General features: G+C 42.7%; 1 protein-coding gene across 3 annotated transcripts in view; it reads left to right on the top strand.

The window, feature by feature from the left end:
- LOC111141476 (calcium voltage-gated channel auxiliary subunit beta 4) overlaps positions 1-19,697 on the top strand; it is a 241,283-nt gene that overhangs the window by 190,722 nt on the left and 30,864 nt on the right. For all 3 annotated transcript variants that reach the window (XM_022494058.1, XM_022494067.1, XM_022494076.1), the window contains 7 exons: positions 2,029-2,148; positions 4,011-4,133; positions 11,076-11,206; positions 13,756-13,832; positions 15,348-15,367; positions 15,591-15,671; positions 17,088-17,146. In XM_022494058.1, coding sequence (XP_022349766.1) covers positions 2,029-2,148; positions 4,011-4,133; positions 11,076-11,206; positions 13,756-13,832; positions 15,348-15,367; positions 15,591-15,671; positions 17,088-17,146 — 611 coding nt within the window. The remainder of the gene's footprint in view (positions 1-2,028; positions 2,149-4,010; positions 4,134-11,075; positions 11,207-13,755; positions 13,833-15,347; positions 15,368-15,590; positions 15,672-17,087; positions 17,147-19,697) is intronic.

Below are 19,697 nucleotides of genomic sequence, written 5' to 3'. Positions count from 1 at the left end.
AAACAGTGTTTTCTTGGCAACAAATACAATGAGAAAAATGGGTATTTTTCGAGATGGGCTGTTGTGTATATATTTGAGTTGAACAAATGATTAGAGTCTTTTTTTTTTTTTTTTTAAATCAATGTAAAGCTGTCAGGACTAGGAAACAGGGATGTGAATGGCCACTTATATGTGCTTACCATGTGCCACATCCTGGAGTAAATATTTTAATATCAAGTGCAGCTCGGTGTAGGGTTTCCAGCTGCTAGTTCTAGGGTTAGACTGCCCAAGTTTGAATGGAAGCTTCTGCACTGTTTCCAGGATTCAGAGAGATGAGAGGTGTGCATAGCAGCTAGCTCTGTACTGGTACGATAGTGAGGACTAAGTCAATTAGCTGTTCATTATGTCTTATTCCATTTAATTCTTTGAAGTAAGCAGTGTCCCCATTGTGCATATGAAGAGACTGAGTCTGGAGTGGCCTAAGTAACTTGCATAGTTTTCTAAAGTAAGTTGCAGAGGAAGAATTAAGAACCAGGGTTCTATTGGGTGTTCTGATAAAACCTCTCACCAGGAGTTACTGTCCTAGGCCACCAGGAAAATCTATGCTAATCCTAACATTTCTAAGTTTAGGAAAACTTTCAAAGGATCCATTTCGGCAGTCAACCATTCTTAGAGTTCTTTTCTGCAGTGGATAGTAGGTTCTCAACTATATGGATAGGTCTGTGCTTTTCAAAATCTGTGTGTGATGTATGAAACATACCAAATACACCAGTTCTATCAGTAACAGTGCTGTGTAAATGTCATCATCTATGCAAATACCAACTTGTAATGCCAGCTTAAGGATATCATAAGGGCAATGTTCCTTTAGCAACCAGAGGGCGGACTTAAAAGACTTTTTTTAAAACTTTTTTTTTTTTTAAGATTTTATTTATTTATTTGACAGAGAGAGAGATCACAAGGCAGAGAGGCAGGCAGAGGCGGTGGGGAAGCAAACTCCCCACCAAGCAGAGAGCCCGATACGGGGCTCGATCCCAGGACCCCAAGATCATGACCCGAGCCGAAGGCAGAGGCTCAACCCTCTGAGCCACCCAGATGCCCCCTTTTTTAACTTTTTAACTAGGTGCTATAGTTTTCATCTCTTCTTATGGCGCGAATACCGAGTGATGCTGGGCACTCCCAGTACCTTGGCCACATCTGTCAGGCTGGATTTCAGTGTTGTTTAAATAGGTCTTCTAGGTGTGTGCTTCCATTGAGAACATCCTTGTTTTCATCTTTAAGGTTCATGGCTTGGTGGCCATAGTGACCAGGTGTGGCTATTGTGGGACAATGACTAAAGTTTTATTTTGTTTTGCTTTGAGAGGGAGAGAGAGGGGACAAGGGGCAGAGAAGATGGAGACAGAGAATCTTAAGTCCAGCCCTATGTGGAGCCCGACACGGGGCTCGATCTCACAACCCTGAGATCATGACATTAGCCAAAATCTAAAGTTGGACACTTAGCTGACTGAGCGCCAGGCATGCCAAGGACTGGAGTTTTAATAGTGAAAGATACTAGATACTAGAACTAGAAACTCATTTACTAATGAAGGATTCTACTTTGCTGTGTTGAAATCTTAGATAATTCTGTCTTCTGTAGCCCAAAATATGGGTAGAGTTTAGCTCTTATCATAGGCTGAATCTCTTTTTCCTTTAGACGTATATATAAAGGGGAGAATGGAATGAAACTTCCAGTTCACAAATGAATAGGGGCTTAATATAAAGATAGCATAAAACAAGAAGCATTGGAACTGAATATCACATAATTTTCATGACAGTTCACTTCCTAGCACTTAATGTAGTCCAAATATTTTCCTTTACAGTATTGCTACCTTCTGAATTACTAAAATGATTAACCGTATTCTGCCGTCTGAACGTATGTCTGCAGCAAAGGCGCGGAGTGCGTGCACCAAACCCCACGCAAATGAGAACTCACTCCAGGACGCTGGTATGGATGGGACGCTCACAGGAGCTCCCCATCGCCACATTGAAACCACTCTGGGTTTTCCTTTGCAGGGTTCCGCGGATTCCTACACGAGCAGGCCGTCTGACTCCGATGTCTCTTTGGAAGAGGATCGGGAAGCGATTCGGCAGGAGAGAGAACAACAAGCCGCGATCCAGCTGGAGAGAGCAAAGGTGATTTTCTGGCCCCTCGTTGATTCCAAAGCAGCCTGTTGCTCAGCAGGCATCAGCTGCTCGTCCCCCGCCGCAGATTTCTCAGGAACAATCATTTTATGATCATCCTGATAAGGCACCAGATTGTAAGGTTCCCTGACCCATTCACCCCCTAAGACAGGTTAATAACATTCCCGGGGGGCCATTTCCTGAGACCCTGACCCCTCACCCTTTGCGTTCGGTTTGGTGGCGAATTATTGGGCATCTTCCTACTTCACGGTGGTGGCTGATTTTAAGCTTGCCCCTCCCAGTGCTGGCAGAGAGCCCCGTTGGGCACTGGTTTCTCTACCTGTTCCTGACCGCTCATTCTCTGGGCCATCAGCCTTCATTTCTGGCTGCATATGTGGGACTGTTGTTCCGTGGGGTCTCTCTACAGCTCCCCTTTTGGTTTCGGTCTCCTACCTCAAATTCAGCATGAAGTATGGAGCTTTGAACAACTATTAGTATTTCAGCAAACATGAGCCAACAAAGGTGTTGCCAAAAATAGAACTTAAGATATTCCACCAGGTCGAGCCCCCCCCCCCCCCCAGGAATTTCTGTACCCACAGGAGGCAATAAAGAGCAAACTATATTTTTAAATCTTAGAACTGGAAGAGTCACTAGAGGTCTCCTGTTCTATGCCTTTCAAACTGTTTTTGTTTGTTTGTTTGTTTGTTTTAGCATAGACTCCTTTTGCCAAATGAAGTTCCATGTAAAATATAAGACAGGTTGTGGCCAGCCTCTGTTCCTTGCCCTCCAGGACAGACTCCTAAGGCGTAATGATCCAGTCTTTCTAACTTTTAGAAGAAAAACTGAAGCTCAAGTGATATGAATTCCTTCCTTTTTCTGTTTTTACAGTAAACTCATTGTACAAGCAGTAAGAGGGGAATGATGCCAGTAACGAGGCATCTTCATTCACTGTGACACGTGCTATCTGTGCTCGGTGGGCTGGAGGGGGTGTGGGGCCGTGCTTGTGAAGGGACATGGCCAGGACTCTAACCAGGGTCTTGCCTCAACTCTTGCTCCCCAGTCATGTTCTCAGAATGAATAAATGAGCCACTAACAAAACAATCCAGGATTGCAGGAACCTTGTGTTCTCACTTCAGCTAATTTTTTTTTTTTTTAGTTTTCTTTCAGAGTGTTTTGTGGCCTTTGTGGTCACTCAGATGGCAGCCGCAGTACTGTTAGCTTAGGCTGCTGGTTTGTTTAGCCTCTGCAAGGATGCACCCACCCAAGAACGCTTTGCTGGGGAGGAATTTGCCTAAAAAGTGTTTTTCGGAATGAGCTTTTGTTACCAGGGAGAAGATGGTGCTCCTCCTTCTGGTCTGCCCCTAACTGACCTTTCTTTTTCCTGGCAGGACAAGGTATTCATTTTGAGTAGAATTCCACAGGATTTCAGATCTGAGGCTATCTCAAAAAAAATATTTATTTTGCTCCTGCCAACACCTTTTAATTTAAGACCTAGCACACATTTCCTGTATCCCAAGGGGTGTCTGTTATCATTTAAAATAACAAACAGAAGTTTCAGGAGTAGAGGACAAAGCAGACAGCCCCCGCCTGTCTTTCCATCCCTCCCCAGCACTTTAGAGCAGGTTTCTTGGTTTGGGATGTTCGAAAGCAGCCCAGGAGGGGGAAATGTTTGGGCTGATTGGGTTGAATCATTTTAGAGTCATTGCTGCAGATTTCTCTATGCAGCCAGGAACCGTGAAACCCATTTGAGACACCTCTTTGGAAAGTGGTTTCCCTTCCTGCCTGATACTATCAATTATCTAATTGTATTTTCCAATATGAAAAATCCCACTCTGTCTCCTTCCTCTGTCCTTATGCCGTGTGTCTGCCCCCAGTCCAAGCCTGTAGCGTTTGCCGTGAAGACGAACGTGAGCTACTGTGGCGCCTTGGACGAGGATGTGCCCGTTCCGAGCACGGCCATCTCCTTCGACGCCAAGGACTTCCTCCACATTAAAGAGGTAAATGTAGGACTCTCTGCGTCCCTTAACCTGCCACGAGCCGAGAGCCGGGATCAGCTCTGAGCCAGACTGAACCGAGAGGAGCCCTGAGGAGCTGTCAGTGTGTTAGCTTATTTAATTTGCCAGGCTTTCCAAATCCATGCGTTCTCACTGAGATTTAGAGAACTGAGATCATTGCTTGCATGATCACTCATTGAAAACGTTGGATCACCGTTATCATAGGTTGGATTTGGGACAGATCTCTGGTCCCCTGGTCACCTTCTCATCACCTTGCACGACTGCAGAACCACAGGTCTATGGATCCCACTTAGGGAAACGTTAATTTGGCGGCATGGCATCTACCCATGGCATCTACCCATGAGGGACCATTTACAAGGGATATTGTAATTATAAACATCTCTGCTGTAATCCTGTGGACCTTGACCTTGGAACCAACGCTTGAGAGTATAATTAATAATTAAAGTGTTAAAGCTAGAAAGAGGGCAGAGGACTTTGGGAAATCGAAAGCTTAAGGGATCGAGAGGTACAGAGAGGACTTGAGGACTTACAACTTGAAAGGTGGAATGATGACACAGAAACTTTGATTTAGTCAACCTAAATTGAAATCCTACTTCATCTCAGACATTGTGCTTGGCATCGAGAGATCAGAGATGAAGGCACACGTTCCCCACTGCCAGGGAGCTCTGAGTCTGGTGGAAAACACTTGCAGGTGTCTAGTTTCTGCCCTGGATGACAAGTTCTGTAGTAGTAAAATTGAATAGGTATCATGGGAACCTGAAGAAAAAGCAGGCTGGCCAAAGGAAGATGGGGGGCGGGGCAGGAGCTCTACAGAAATGGTGAAACCTGAGGGAGTTCAGGCTGGGTGGGTGTGGGGATGGATCTGATGGAAGGGACAGCCAGGACCAGTGCAACGTGGCTCGAGGGCGGAAGTAGGGAGTAGTACAGGGGATGAGCCAGGTCTCCGAGGCAGGGGCCTGATAAGAAAGGACCTCTTTGACCCTGACAAGAAGTCTGGACTTTATCACCAGGCAGTGGGCTGGAGAGGAATTTTAAATAATGGGCAGGTGCCACGAGGATTGTGTCTTAGCATACTGACTCTGATGGTCAGGAGAGTGTTGCAGAGGCCGGCCTGAGATTGCAGCAGAGAGGCTGGAGAGAGGGAGCAGCTTGGAGGGAGAGTGAAGAGGCAGACAGGCAAGATTGGGAGATTTCATATGCTGGGGGTGATATTGGGGAAAGTGAAATAGAGAGAAAGGAAGGATGGAGAAAGGCCAGTTTTATAGCTCACTAGAAAGGGTAGAGGGTTGTGTCAGTTTTCAAAATGAAGAAATCAGGGAGTCGCTCTGGGGATGAGAGGATGGGTAGATGAAGAAGGCAGAGAGGGGAGAAGCTTTGTTGCAAGGTGAATGTGGTTGTGAATTGGCTTTCAGGTACACTGTGTCTGGGGTGCTGTGAAAGCCCCGTGAAGATACTTATTAGGCCTTTACCCACATAATCTGGAGGCTAGAGGAGAGGAATTGCAATTTGCTCTTCCTAAAAGCTTTGAGTTGAAAATGAGAATGCATTATAGCTGGAAAAAGGTAGTATAGAATCGAGGAAGTGCTTTTAAATTTTTATTTGCTTTTTTATTTTTTAAGATAGGAGAGATTTCAGCATGTTATCCGTGCTGACATGTTGAACCTAGTGAACTCTATTGGAAGGATCGCTGATTGAGTGAAGGGCTGCGGTAGAGGGGAAGGATGGTATCTGGAGGATGGGCACAAGAATGGGGCCAAGTCAGGAGTACAGCCTTGCCTGCTTTGTTCTGCACAGAAGTTCCCGATGGGGCTGGAGGCATACACTGGCAGGGAGGCATGCCCCCATGCCCCTCAAAAAAAGAGAATGGGACAGTAAAGTGAAATCTGAAGCAGTGTGGTCAGTAAAAGCAATCACTGCACATCTCTGAAATACCTGCACTTATCCCCAGTCTAAAATGAGGTGCACGTGGTAAATATACAGCAGTTTTGCAAATCATTGTCTTTGAAGCCCTGCAAGCTGCATTGGCATTAGTGACACTGAGGTATATACATAGTTTTAACACTTTAGCCACTTGATAGCAAGTAGGTCAAACATCGGGATGTCTACAGATGTCTGTCTTTGCATTGTGCCCATGTGAGCTGGGTGAAGTTCTATCTGCTGTGTTCCTTTGTTCAAGTACTCCTTCAAGATACCATTCTTAAACACTTGTGTTCAAGTTTGTGCCAGGCCGTGGCAGATGTTGTCTGATAGCTATAAACAAAGCAGACAGATTCTCTCCCCTCACGGACTGAAATTCTTGTGGGGAGACAGATCACGAACAAATAAATAATTCCAAATTGTGAATGCTTTGGGGGGAAAATGAAGCAGATGCTAAAAAATTTAAAACATAGGGATGAAGGTGTTATATATACTTTTAAATATGGGGTGATCAAACAAGGCCTTTTGAACAATGTGACCTTTAAGTAGACACCTGAAAGATGAAGAGGAGGAGCCAACCTTAAAAAGAGCAAGAGGGGGTGCCTGGGTGGCTCAGTGGGTTAAAGCCTCTGCCTTCGGCTCAGGTGGTGATCCCAGGGTCCTGGGATCGAGCCCCGCATTGGGCTCTCTGCTCAGCGGGGAGCCTGCTTCCTCCTCTCTCTGCCTGCCTCTCTGCCTACTTGTGATCGCTGTCTGTCAAATAAATAAATAAAATCTTAAAAAAAAAAAAGAGCAAGAGGAGGTCTTCAAGGGAGAGGAAACACCATGTGCAAAGGCCCTGTGATAGGAGAAAAGCTTGGTATAATCAGTTAACTAGAAGAAGGCCATATGGCTCTAATGCAGTGAGCCGGGGACCTAGTAGCAGGACACAGTCATAGAAGTAAGGAGGACACAGGTCAAAGAGGACCTTAAAGTGACGATGAGACTTTAGATTTTGTTCTGAGTGTAATAAGAAGCCATTGAAGACTTTAAAAGCAAAGGAGTGGGATGAATTTATTATTTTTTTAAAGGCTACTCTGATTGTTGTAGAGACCATGGATTGGGGTGGGATAAGTATGGAATCAGGGAGACCATTAGAACCATTCTGATGGAATTGAGCCAGCATGGCAGCAGCAAGATGGAAAGAAGTAGACAAATTTGAGACCTATTGCATGCTTTAGTGAAGGGCAGTGGTGGTGGACCAGGTCAAGAAACTAAGAGTGAGGGAGAAATCACACATGACCAGGGAAATCAAGGTTTGTGAACTGAGCAATGGAGATGGAGAAGACTAAGGTGGGAAAAGGACAGATGGAGGGGACATCTCAAAGGACATATCAGGTAGAAGTTAGATATAAGAATCTGGAACTTTGAGGAAAGGGTTGGGCCAAAGATGTCAATTTAGGTCATCAGTTTATATGTGGCATTTAAAGCTGTGATAATGATCGATGTCACCTAAAGAGGGAGGAGAGGGAGAAGAGAAGGCACCCTGACATCAAACCTGAAGGGATTCCATCCTGCAGAGGTGGGCTACATGAAGTGACTCAACAAATAAGGAGAGGGAACAGGAGAAACCTGAGATGTAGGAGGAAAACCAGGACAGAGCGATGCGTGGGCATCAAGAGAGGAGTGTGTCCCAAAGGAGGAAGCAGTCAGCTGTGGCAAATGCTGTGACATGTCCCCTAAGATGAGCAGTGAGAAATGGACATTGGGTTGGCAACACGGTGGTCAATGGCACGGAAGTCATTGGGACAATTGTCTGGAAGCCAAGTGAAGGGGGAATGAGGAGAGAAGGGGAGTTAGGAATGTTTAGCAAGCATAGAGTATGCTTTCAAGGAGGTTGACACTGACCAGGTAGTAGACTGAGGAGGATATGAAGTCAAGGTTTTCTTTTAAGACAGGAGCTCATGGAGCACCTACACATGCTGATACTAACAGACGGAGAGAGGGAGAGGTTGATGGGAAAGGAAAGATAGGCAAAGGAGTATAGTTTTTGAGTAGGCAAAAAGGGTGGGATCCAGACTCCCAAGTTGGGGGGGGGAGTGAGATTTTTTATAGGAAGGGGACCACTTACTCATCGTAACTTGCAGAGAGAGGATGGGTGCAGACACCCACGGTTCAGAGCCTTGCTAACAGGAAGCTGGGGTAGCATTGACTTGATGATTTCCACGTTCTAAAAGTGCATGAGGTGAGGATATCCACATTTGCCTGGTGGGCAAGGACATGGAGCCTGAAACATGTGTCCCACCATCTGAACGGTTAAGTGGATTATCTCACCGTTTCCATCAAAAATGACCAAACCCTATTCATTAGTCGGTAACACCCATTGTTTCCAAGGAGAAGCAGAACTTTAAAAGGTAAGAGAAGCTCTCACATATTTTATGCACACCCCCTCACACCCACATTCCAGCCTTGCTGTATATTATTGCTTTCCTCTATTCCATCAATATTCCCAACTTGTCCTCTTGGTTGCTTTCTGATTTATGCGTTCCTTGCTCAGTGACTTTCTCTTCAAGACCAGCAGTTTGATGTATGGAATTGAGCTGGTAATCCGGCATAGGTTAGAGTCACTTGTTTTCAGATCTTGAAATATCTGCTAAGAACACATCTTAGAGCTTAGAACACATCTAAGTTCTCTTAGCACTTAGCACTTAGAGAAAGTGCTAATCATGTTAGGGAAATGGGATGAGAAGAAATGGAGCAACGCTGAGGTGACCGTCCCAGAACCGCTCGCTCACGCTTCTGGAGCGTCGCTCGAGGAACGCACTTCTGTAGTCTTGTCGCCTCTCATTTCATCTGTCATCCAGACTATCTCTAATGCACGGCTTTAAGCACTTTTTCAGTAATGAGAAGCTTAAACGCAGAGAAAAACGGCAGCTCTGCTTATCACATTCACCAAATGACACGAGTGTGGAGCTCTTGAATCTATGTGGCAACTTCTGGTGGCTCAGAGAACTTTTTCATTTACGTGGAGCCAGATACTCACTGAACTTTAGCTGCTTCCTACGAGGAAGCTAAAACAGATTGGCAGGTTGCCGTGAACCATTTCTAGAAGCCCTTTGAGGTCACTTGGGTACCGTTTAATAAATGAGTGTTCCCGCAGGCTAACTTACCGTTCAGGAAGTAACTTAAACCCTAGGACACTCTGACTCATAGCCTGCTTTGTCCCCACCATGCGAAGATTTACATTCCAGACCTGTGCACCAAAGATTCTAAAAGGGCCTCCTTGCCTTTTGTTGATTCCAGAATAAACAGGCCTATTATTTCAAGCTTGTTATCCTGAAATACAGAATGGAAAGATAGGAAGAATCAAGACTTTGATTGTGCAAGATTTTATATTAGGTCAACTCACATTTCTTTCTTTACTTTTCTTTTCTTTTTTTAAGAATTTATTTATTTATTTGTCAGAGAGAGATAGAGAGAGAGAGAGAGAGAGAACAAGCAGGGGAAGCAAGGGGAGTGGCAGCCTGAGGGAGAGGGAGAAGCAGGCTCCCGGCTGAGCAGGGAGGACTCCATCCCAGGACCCTGGGATCAGGACCTGAGCTGAAGGCAGATGCTAAACCCACTGAGCTGCCCAGGTGTCCCCCTCAAACCACATTCCTGAAATGCCATCTCACACTATGTACCGTGCATGCCTCGTGCAGGAGCTGTGTGCATATAAAGGCCAGATCTCTAAGCCATCCCATTTTGCTTTTGAGTATGAGGCTGATGTTGCAAATTACTCACGGCTATGTAGAGTTTCATGCTGCAGTGAGTTAATGAAACCATCCATTTCTCCTTCACAATGTGTCAGCGTCATAAATTTCACTTTTCTCTGAGCTAAGCAAAGTGTACTACATATAGTTTTTCATTTTGAAAAATAAACCAGATACTTTTGGGATCAAACAGAGAGGGAGCCTTGCCCAACACAACACTGATGAAGACAAAGTTTTGGGCACTATCTCTGGAGGATATGAACAATAGGACTGATACCTGCTTTCTAAAAATCACCTACCTGAAACCTTCCCTTGAGGCAGGTGGCTTGGATTAAATATGCCTTCTGATCTAGGCTTTGGCAAATCCGTAATTACAAATACAACTTTGCTCACCCACTAAATAGGATCGTGTTCACAGAGCCTTACCTCCTACTGGTGGAAGCCTTTGCGTGGGTTAATTTTCTTATTTTACGTGTCATGGAACTTTCCATGTAAATGGAAATGCTGGTGTTCCTGTTGGACTTCAGGCCATTTGGAGATTATTTCAAAAACTCCACATATATACAATATGCTTAGCCTTTGTAAGAGTAGACTTCTTTTTTATCAGGTAATGAGATGGATCTGAATTTGTAAACCTATGTTTAGAAGATTACAGTTCTCTAATGAGAGTAGATTACAGACAATATCACAGAATCTTTACCTGAAAGCTTTTGACAGTAACAGACAGTTGAATGTATTTCATCTCAGATTTGTCTGTCTTGTTCTCCAGGGTTCCAGTTATGTTGATGCATAGTTATCCCTCCAAAATCTATTTCTTAAGAATTGGTTGGGGCTTCTTCATAAGGACTAAAGGAATCCAAAGGTTAGGACCCAACTTTAGTTCAGGGATTGGCAAACTGTTGCGTGCAGGCTGATTCCAGCCCGAAGTCTTTTTGATAAAGAAAATGTTAGCTGAAACACAGCACGCTCACTTGCTTACGCATTATCTACGGGCTTGTGCAGTGACAACAGTAGACTTAAGAAGCTGCAACAGAGACCATGAGGCCTGCAAAACCTAAAATATTTACTATCTGGGCCTTTAGGTGAAAAGTTTGCAGACTTTGGCTTTAGTCTATGGACACTTAGACATATATAACATAGTAGATATAATATAAATTGTGTTTATATGCAATATAGAATATTATAAACAGTGGCTCTTCTGGTCCTCAGAAATTAATTAATGGGATGTGAAGATAAGTGAATTACTACTGATAGCAGTTTTATATCTGTATTCCAGAAATATAACAATGATTGGTGGATAGGAAGGCTGGTGAAAGAGGGCTGTGAGATTGGCTTCATCCCTAGTCCTCTTAGATTGGAGAACATACGGATTCAGCAAGAACAAAAAAGGGGACGTTTTCACGGAGGGTAAGGCTCCTTCGTTTCTATGCACTTATTTTGGGGAGGTGGGTAGAAGAATAAGGTGATGTTTTCAAGTTTGCTTATTAGCTTAAAAATGTATGCTTTCTTAGGAAAGGTACTTTCCTGGGTATGAGGTGTTTCTGAAATTGACACAGAGGGGTTTCGGAGAGTTCACTCTGAAATGCTCGAGCCTCAAATCATGGGCATCAACATGAATTCCACAGTGAAGACTTTTCTGTGGCCTCAGCAAATCTTCCTTGGAAATGAAGCTCTCCTCCACGAGAGTCATATGGGGCCTTTGTCAGTGCAGGTGGGAACCTGGCCTGACCTGGCATCAGGGCCCTTCCTGGTTAACTCTCACAGAGACCACCCCCCTCAAGTGGGCAAGGAATACAATAGTACCCATGCTACTGTCCCAGGACTAGAAACCCCTTTCTCCGCTCAGAGCATATGTCATCTCTTGGTAAAGGGATGGAGACACCATCTAACTTTGGATGAATCAACCTCTAATGAACTAATGAAACAGCCACAAAAATCTCAGAGTGCTGGTGCTCGTAGGTCCCAGGGATACATGCAAAACCTGAGAAAAGAGAAATCAGAATCATACCGAGCCTGCGTATATTGTGAGCCTACGCTGAAGCATGAATTTGACCTGTGTTACCATTTTTTGAAAGGTCTAACATAGAACCAGTTGTTTCTCTTGACTCTCAACTTCCTTTTTCTATTGGATCCTTTTCTGCTTCAGAAATTCCTCTGTTCTTTAGGGACCCTTTTGCCTTTGTCTTAAAGGGAACTTCTTAAACAGTGATAAGACAGCCCAAAAGTACAGTTAGCCCCACTTCTTTTTTATTTTAATTCTTTATTTTTAAAATTATTTAAGTGGACTCCACACTCAGCATGGAGCCCAGTGCGGGGCTTAAACTCATAACCCTGAGATCAAGACCTGAGCTGAGATCAAGAGGCACTTAACTGACTGATCCATTCAGGTGCCCCAGCCTAACTTTTAATTACCAATCTTTTTTAGTATATAACATGCCTACAATATTATTAATTATTAATTCCTCTTATTTCCTCCTCTTGACTGTTAATCTCTATTGCTGCTCCTTAAACAAATCAGGAACACAACTTCCTACCCCAGGACCTTTGCACTTCCTAATTTCTTCTTACTGGGACCTTTTTCTTCAGAGTTCCACCAGCTCACTCCTTCATCTGCTTCAGATCTTTGTTAAATATCACCTTTCCAGCCACCATCTTTAAAATTGTACCCATTTCCCTTCCTTTACTTCCTATCTTTCTCCTGATTTAATTTTCTCCTTTGCACTTACTATTTTTAGAAATACTATGCATTTACCTGTTCATCTATTTGATAGTGATATCTCTTACTAAAATCTGTCTCTGTAAGGAAGGGATTTTGTCTTTTACCCCACTGTTGTATTCCTGGATTTTAGAACAATGGATACTCAAAAAATATTTGTTGAATGAAATAATAAATATATTGTTACCATTTATTACCATTTCCAAAGTTGCTATTTTATTATTATTATTATTATTATTATTATTATTATTATTTTATAATGTTATTATATACTGGGGAGCCTGGGTGGCTCAGTCAGTTAAGTGTCTGACTCTTGATTTTGGCTCAGGTGATGATCTTGGGGTTGTGAGATCAAGGCCAGTGTTGGGAGCCTGCTTGAGATTCTCTCTCTCCCTCTGCCCCTACCCTGCTCTCTCTTGTCTAAAATAAATGAATAAAATATTAAAAAACAATAATGTTATTATGTACTCTTGAACTAAAAGAGTAAAACCAAGAGCTCACAGACGTGTTCTTCTTTTTTCTTTACACCAACCCTATGAGGTATAACTTCTATAGATAGGAAAACTAAGGCTCAAAGACATGAAATTTGATATGCCAAGGTCTCGCAACTAGTAAATGACAAAACCAGGATAAGAAATGAGATTCTTCTGACCTAGGGACCATACTCTCAAGCACTGAGAGGGAAGAACACTGGGGAAGTAGGAAGGTAGGCTCCCAAGGGCCTCTTTGGGTTCCTGGGAAGCTTCCAAAACCACCCCAGGAGACCAATGGAACACTCTTCCATTCTAGGTGACAAATAATATTATTATATTATTGCCATCTTTTCTTAATTCTGACTCCCATATAATCACTTTTTAAAAAGAAATGCTTCTTCTGGCTCTCAAGCTTGTTTTGAGCTGTGTTTGATATTCAACTGGTGCAGCCAACTGGTGACCAGTATTAGTTAAGCATTGGTTCACAGGAGTAGTTCTACTCTTGATTTTTCTGCCCAATTTCTGCACTAAAAAACTAAGAGAGATATTTTTGCAAAGTGTTTCCAGGTCCCAGTTAGTTCCCCACCTTCTCTGAGAAATAGGTCAAAGAAAACATTTGGACAGATTCTCGAAGTTCTTCTCCAAAGCAGGATTTGATGTGCTTTGAATTATTTAGTAGGATTTAGGCCAAAGAAAGCTTTGTACTCTCAGGTTCTATTTGTAAGGAATCTGGGGAATGAGTCCTAAGTTCCTTTTCTATATCCTAGGAAATCCAGTGGAAACTCTTCTTCAAGTCTTGGAGAAATGGTATCAGGGACATTTCGAGCAACACCCACATCAACAGGTGAGGGTTTTAGTTTAACTCTTTTTAATGGAACGCTTTTCTATCATAGTATTTGAACATAGAGAAAGTATTTTTACCAATTTGGAAATTATTTTGAGTCTTGATTTAAAAGAGTCTTCTACTTAATATTTCATTGCTCATTTGCTTTCTATAGTAATTTGATTCTATTTAAAGGGTACTTATGATACTAAAAATTCAGATCATTATAATCTAATTTTGAAAAATCTTATTTACCCCCCAGAGCCAGTAACTATCCATTGTGCAATTTAATCTGAAGGAAGTTCATTATTCCACCCAAGAACCTAACAGGCATTAAGATGGTGAAGGCCAATTAAAAAGGAAAAAAAAAAGTTGTAGACTCTCAAGAAAATGCTCTGTTCCAGTCTTCACAGGGAACTTTAGGATGGTACACTGGGTTTTAGAGATTGGGAGGTTTGAAGCAGATAATGGGCCCGGATGACCTCATTTCTATTTGGACAGCAGATAACCGAGCCCTGGAATTAATGGAAATGAAGGGACAGCAGTGACCCAGTCAGGAGTTGTTACATATATGGTAATTAGGGAGGTATTCAAGCAGGTAGAATTTTTTTTCTACCACATTCCCTGACTCCTGTAGTCAAATTGATGCTGGCCCAGAATTGATGCTGCATTAGGGCATCTGGTATCACCAACTCAGAAGGACAAGTTCAAGGTCCATCCTGGCCTACCATAACTGCAGTACAGGTGATTGGCTCTGGAGTAGTTCTGAGTACTGGGTTCTTGGTGTGGATCCTTCCTGATCTCCCAGTCTCTGAACTGAACTAGGTCTCTGGTTGTCCCCAAATGGACTGGACCTTCTTGGATGACCACAAAACTAGTTGAATCAGATATCAAAATATTTTGCCTCATCCCCATTTGTTCGACATTTAGGTCATTGCAGCTTTGCACTATTACAAACAAGAAAGAACAGGAATAACCGGTTATAAATTTATTTGAAATTAACAACAACATAGTAGGAAAAATGTGTCAATATCCTAGAAAGTGGGCAGAAAATTTACAAACATATAAAGGACTGCAAAATTTTCTCATGGTTCATCAAAATGACAAATCCAAAAATAACTAGTGATTGAAATGAGGATCATTTTTACCCAAATTGTTATTCTTAGTTCCTTTTTATGAAATTTTATTTGTCCACGTTGTTCTCAGCTACATTGTGTGCTGTGTCCAGCAGGGAACATCCTACGGCCCATGGCTGGCCCAGAACTTCCGGTGTTGTTATGAAGTCCACCCTCCATACCCAACATGAAATCAGGATGAGGTCATTTGCACAAGAAGGAAATTGTCTCATTTTTCTCATTTTTCTTCAAAATTGTCTTGTCCAGAATGAAATAATAGAGTAGTGCTCTGCAGAGTGGGTAATTGTGAGATGATGAGAATTATAGGGACAAATCGGTACATTCTTCCATCTTTTAAAATCATGTACTATCATTTACAGAGATTACGTATTTTGATATGGCTCTCATTGTTGTCTTTTAGCAAAACAGAAGCAAAAAGTGGTAAGTTGTGTTTCTTTTTAAATCTACTGCTAAGGTTTCTATCCATACATGCCTGCATTGCTCCATTTCAGTGACCCAAATGGCTATAGAATAAGGGATGAACCTCCTTGGTGGGGACCTGTGGTAACCATTTCTCGTTTGACCTGAGAATTATGAATGCTGTGGCTGTTGAGGAGGTGTGCTGAGCCTTACCTTGTCACGCCTGTCAAATCATCTTTTTCAGACGGAGCACATTCCTCCTTACGATGTTGTGCCATCCATGCGTCCAGTGGTGTTGGTGGGGCCGTCACTAAAGGGTTATGAGGTACAAATACCAGTCTGTTATGTTTCAGTTGTTGACCAAGACACTAGGAGACAGCTGTTGGGCGCTTGGCCCTCCAGGGTCTGCTCACATAATGGTACTGAAGGAGGCAGCTCCCCTCCTGTGAAGACGTGTGGAGCAGTGTGGGGCTTTTGTGACCCTTCGCTCTTGCTTCCTTCTCTGGCACACTTCTCACTTTATATGTATCTTTTTGTTTAGAAATATATCCCTTAAAACGTCTATAATGGAAAGTTCTGGTCAGCTGTTTGCCCTGCATTAAATTCAAAGTGAAGGAAATTATCTGTCTCAACCATTCCCATTACTGTTAGAAATAACCAATTATGGGGGCACCTGGCTGGCTCAGTGGTAGAGCATGCAACTCTTGATCTCAGGGTCATGAGTTCAAGCCCCACGTTGGGCATAGAGCTTACTTAAAAAAAAAAAACAAAAAAAACACAAAGAAATAACGGAGTATAAACATCACAAGAGAACACGTGCTAGCAAACCTAAACCCCCAAAGCACCAACAAATCTCACCTTGCTGGGTGTTCAAGATGATGGTCTATCCCACAAAATATTTCTCTGCTTATTTATTTTAAGGACACAGAAGGAAAAAACCTCCACTGAAAGTATTAATGAACTTGTTTAGAGATTAAACATCACCACGTAAAAAGAAAAGAGTAAGGACTTAGATGCCCTACATTTCAGATGTTGCCATTCTGACTCTGCTAGCATAGATAAGAATGGGTGGAGTGGAACATTAAAATCTGAAGGTGGGTAACCTCCAGGGTACCATTCCCACTGAGCTAGGACAATATCTGGCCCATAGTAGTTTCTTAATGCTCACTGATGGAATGAATTAATGAATCTATTTATGGCAGATCTAAGAATCCAATTCCCTTCTCCTTCCCCCTGCCTGTCTCCCTCCCTCTTCTCCCCTTCCTTTTTCCCTCTCAGTGGAGAACGTCAGAGGAAAAGCAGGAGAGTGATCTGTAGAAATGGAAGATTTCTACCAGCAATGGGGTGGCGGAGTCCAGGGCTGGCCAGAGTTGCTCTGCTCCACGTTGGAAGCAAGTGCCACTCAGGGGAGACAAGGACAGGCAGCAAAGCCAGCCCATTGTGGTCTCTTGGCAGCAGTTCTGTCACCTAAGAAGGGAAGGGGGTCAGCCTTGGGTCTAGTGAACACTGCTGGTTCATTCCTCAACACCCTAGAGGGCAGCCATGGGGGAAATTTGAGTAACTGGAAGTGGTTAAGCATGAAAATACCTCCCACTGTAACCTATCCTTTGGAGACAACAGGCTGCGTAAGGTCTTTGCTCAAAGTGCCCTTTCCTTCCACCTCTCTCACCTCTGACTTCTCTCTCTCTGTCTCTGTCTCTGCGTGTGTTTGCCTCATTCTTTTTTTCTCACCTCTGCAAAGGTAACAGACATGATGCAGAAAGCCCTCTTTGATTTCCTGAAGCACAGGTTTGATGGGAGGTGAGACATACAGATGTTTTTGTATTTTTATTTTCCTTTAACTGAACATGTATGATATAAATTGATTTGTGGATCTGTTTCCAATGATTGCAGAAGTTCTCTAACTAAAACTTAACTCAGTATTCAGGGAAGAATACAATGAAAGAATTCTGAAGATATGAAGTTATAAAGTATAGAATTGAATCCCCAAGGGAGAAAGGACCTTGAGAAGGAAAATAATCCATTTGTTTTATATTAAATGTATGTGTTTGTCTTTATTTCCTTGATTGTTAGTGAATTCATACCAAACTTGTTTTATGAAAAATATTAATGAAAATACAGACTATTTCTGATAAATGTGGTGGCTCACTGGTGAAGTTGGTAGTAATACTTGGGAACTGTGCCTGCATGTGTTTGTGTGTGTGCGCACGTGTGTGCACATACGAAGGTATAAAGTACTGAGTTTCCTCACTAGAAAAGTGCAAGAAGTGTTTTCACCATAAGCTTCCCAGAGTGACTATTTGTAGGGAATAATACTTGTTTGGATGCTTAGTTCTGGGTTTATTTTACCAATAAATCACCTCGTATTTTATTGGTTTATTTTGTATGTACCCTATGATTAACACAGCTCAGTCTTTAGCCCTCAAATAATCTTATCATTTAAGTTTTGTGAAAAATGTCTGAAACAGTTTCTGTGTTTTGCAGAGAAATGGTAAAAAGCCCGTCTTGACTCAATACTAAGTACTGAGCTCCTTCACAATGCAGAATGCACTCCTTGTAAAATAACCACATTGCAAATTCTGAAGACTTACTAGAAATGAAGAAAATGTACATAGTGTGTACTGAGAAGTATGGGTACATGCATCCAACTTACCAAATACTTTTAAAAATAGCTTCAAATAGGTTTTTTAAAAATATGGTATTTTAAGGAGAAAAGTAAACCTAATAATGCTTTAAGCACAAACTGTATATATTTGTCAAAGGAAAAGCCTTCTGGGTAATTGTGTTTAAAATATTCATTAGTTTCTGGGACTACATACAAAGAAACTGAAATTTTGGTTCCAGTCGTTGAGATTTTAGTTCAAGGAATGAGAATGCTTCAGTGCCGTTATGTGAATGGCCTGGTACATTAGTAGAATGCCAGGCTGCCTTCATAAATAGACCCCAAAATGTGTAATGATTCAGACCCAGTGGGAGCTTAACTGTTGCTCATTTACCAGTTTGAAGCAGGCGTTCCTCAGCTAGGCAGAGGGGGTTAACTCGGGAGGGGAGGATGGACAGAAAGTTTGTCCCACCCATCATTTGGTGTCCTTGGCCTGAGGGTGGTCTCTCCAGTCAGTGGGTGGGAAGAGGTGCCCGTCAGCCTGGAGCTGACGCACACGGATTCTCACTTTTTATTGGTCAGAACCCGGTCATGTGGCCATGCTGAGTTGCAAAGTAGGCTGGGAAATGTAGTCTAACTATGTGGCCAGGAGGAGGAGGAAATAGATTTTGTTGAACAGTCTCTGCCACGTTCATCTAGTGGACTCAAACACTTACTAAGAAAGCCGTGGGTTTAACCTGTTCTTCCTCCTCCCCCCCTCTTTTTTTAAAAGAAAATAGGCAGAGGATGAAAGAGTTTCAAACGAAACAATAAAAAGCACTAAATATTAGAGTTGGAAGGAAATATAAGAGTTCTTTTATTGTCATCGCTTTTCTTTTTTTTAATTAACATAGAATGTATTATTTGCCCCAGGGGTACAAGTCTGTGATTCATCAGTCTTACACACTTCGCAGCACTCCCCATAGCACATACCCTCCCCAGTGTCCATCACCCAGCCACCCTCTCCATCCCATCCCCTTCCCCTCCAGCAATGCTCAGTTTGCTTCCTGAGATTAAAAGTCTCTTACGGTTTGTCTCCCTCTCTGGTTTCATCTTGTTTCATTTTTTCCTCCCTTCCCCTATGATCCTGTCTTGTTTCTCAAATTCCTCATATCAGTGAGATCATATGTAATCTCTTTTCTTCAGCAACCACAAACAGATGGATAAACTGCTTTGGTTTGAGCATGTTTGGTAATTGGGGTTTCACTTCTTGAAAAAGCATTGCAAAGAGCGGCTGAACTCTGATTCTTTAACTTGATAGCAGTAGCCTTGGTCTTGCTCGCTAATGACTGGGCCATAACCCTTACCTTCATGCAGCAATCTGTGCATTGGAGGCAGCTAACATGCATGGCTTCATCTTCTTTGTTATTGGCCACACACACACACACACACACACACTCATACTTTCTCTACCTATGCTTAAAGTTGTGTGGTTTTAACCTTTGGTGTCTTTATCTCAGGAAGTTCTGAGCAGTGCCTCATGAGGCGACCCCATAATAGCCCTCCAGCTGAACAAGTTCCTTCCCATAACACAGCCTGTTTGCATCACGTTGTTTCTGTCACCGCATAGCATCCTTATAAACAACAATATTTTTAAGGGTCTGAAAGGTAGGACCTATGGAAATAGAAGGAGGGAACTATTAAAATTTAACAAAGAGAAAGTGAGTGGCTTGATTGTTTTCAAGAATGAAGCATCTGAGGTTTTTCTTC

Source organism: Enhydra lutris, unplaced genomic scaffold (genome assembly GCF_002288905.1).
Source record: "Enhydra lutris kenyoni isolate GAN:26980312 unplaced genomic scaffold, ASM228890v2 scaffoldscaffold1, whole genome shotgun sequence".
In the NCBI taxonomy this organism is placed as follows: domain Eukaryota; kingdom Metazoa; phylum Chordata; class Mammalia; order Carnivora; family Mustelidae; genus Enhydra; species Enhydra lutris.
The sequence above is the reverse complement of the archived record's forward strand: the minus strand, read 5'-3'. Positions and strand labels throughout refer to the sequence as shown.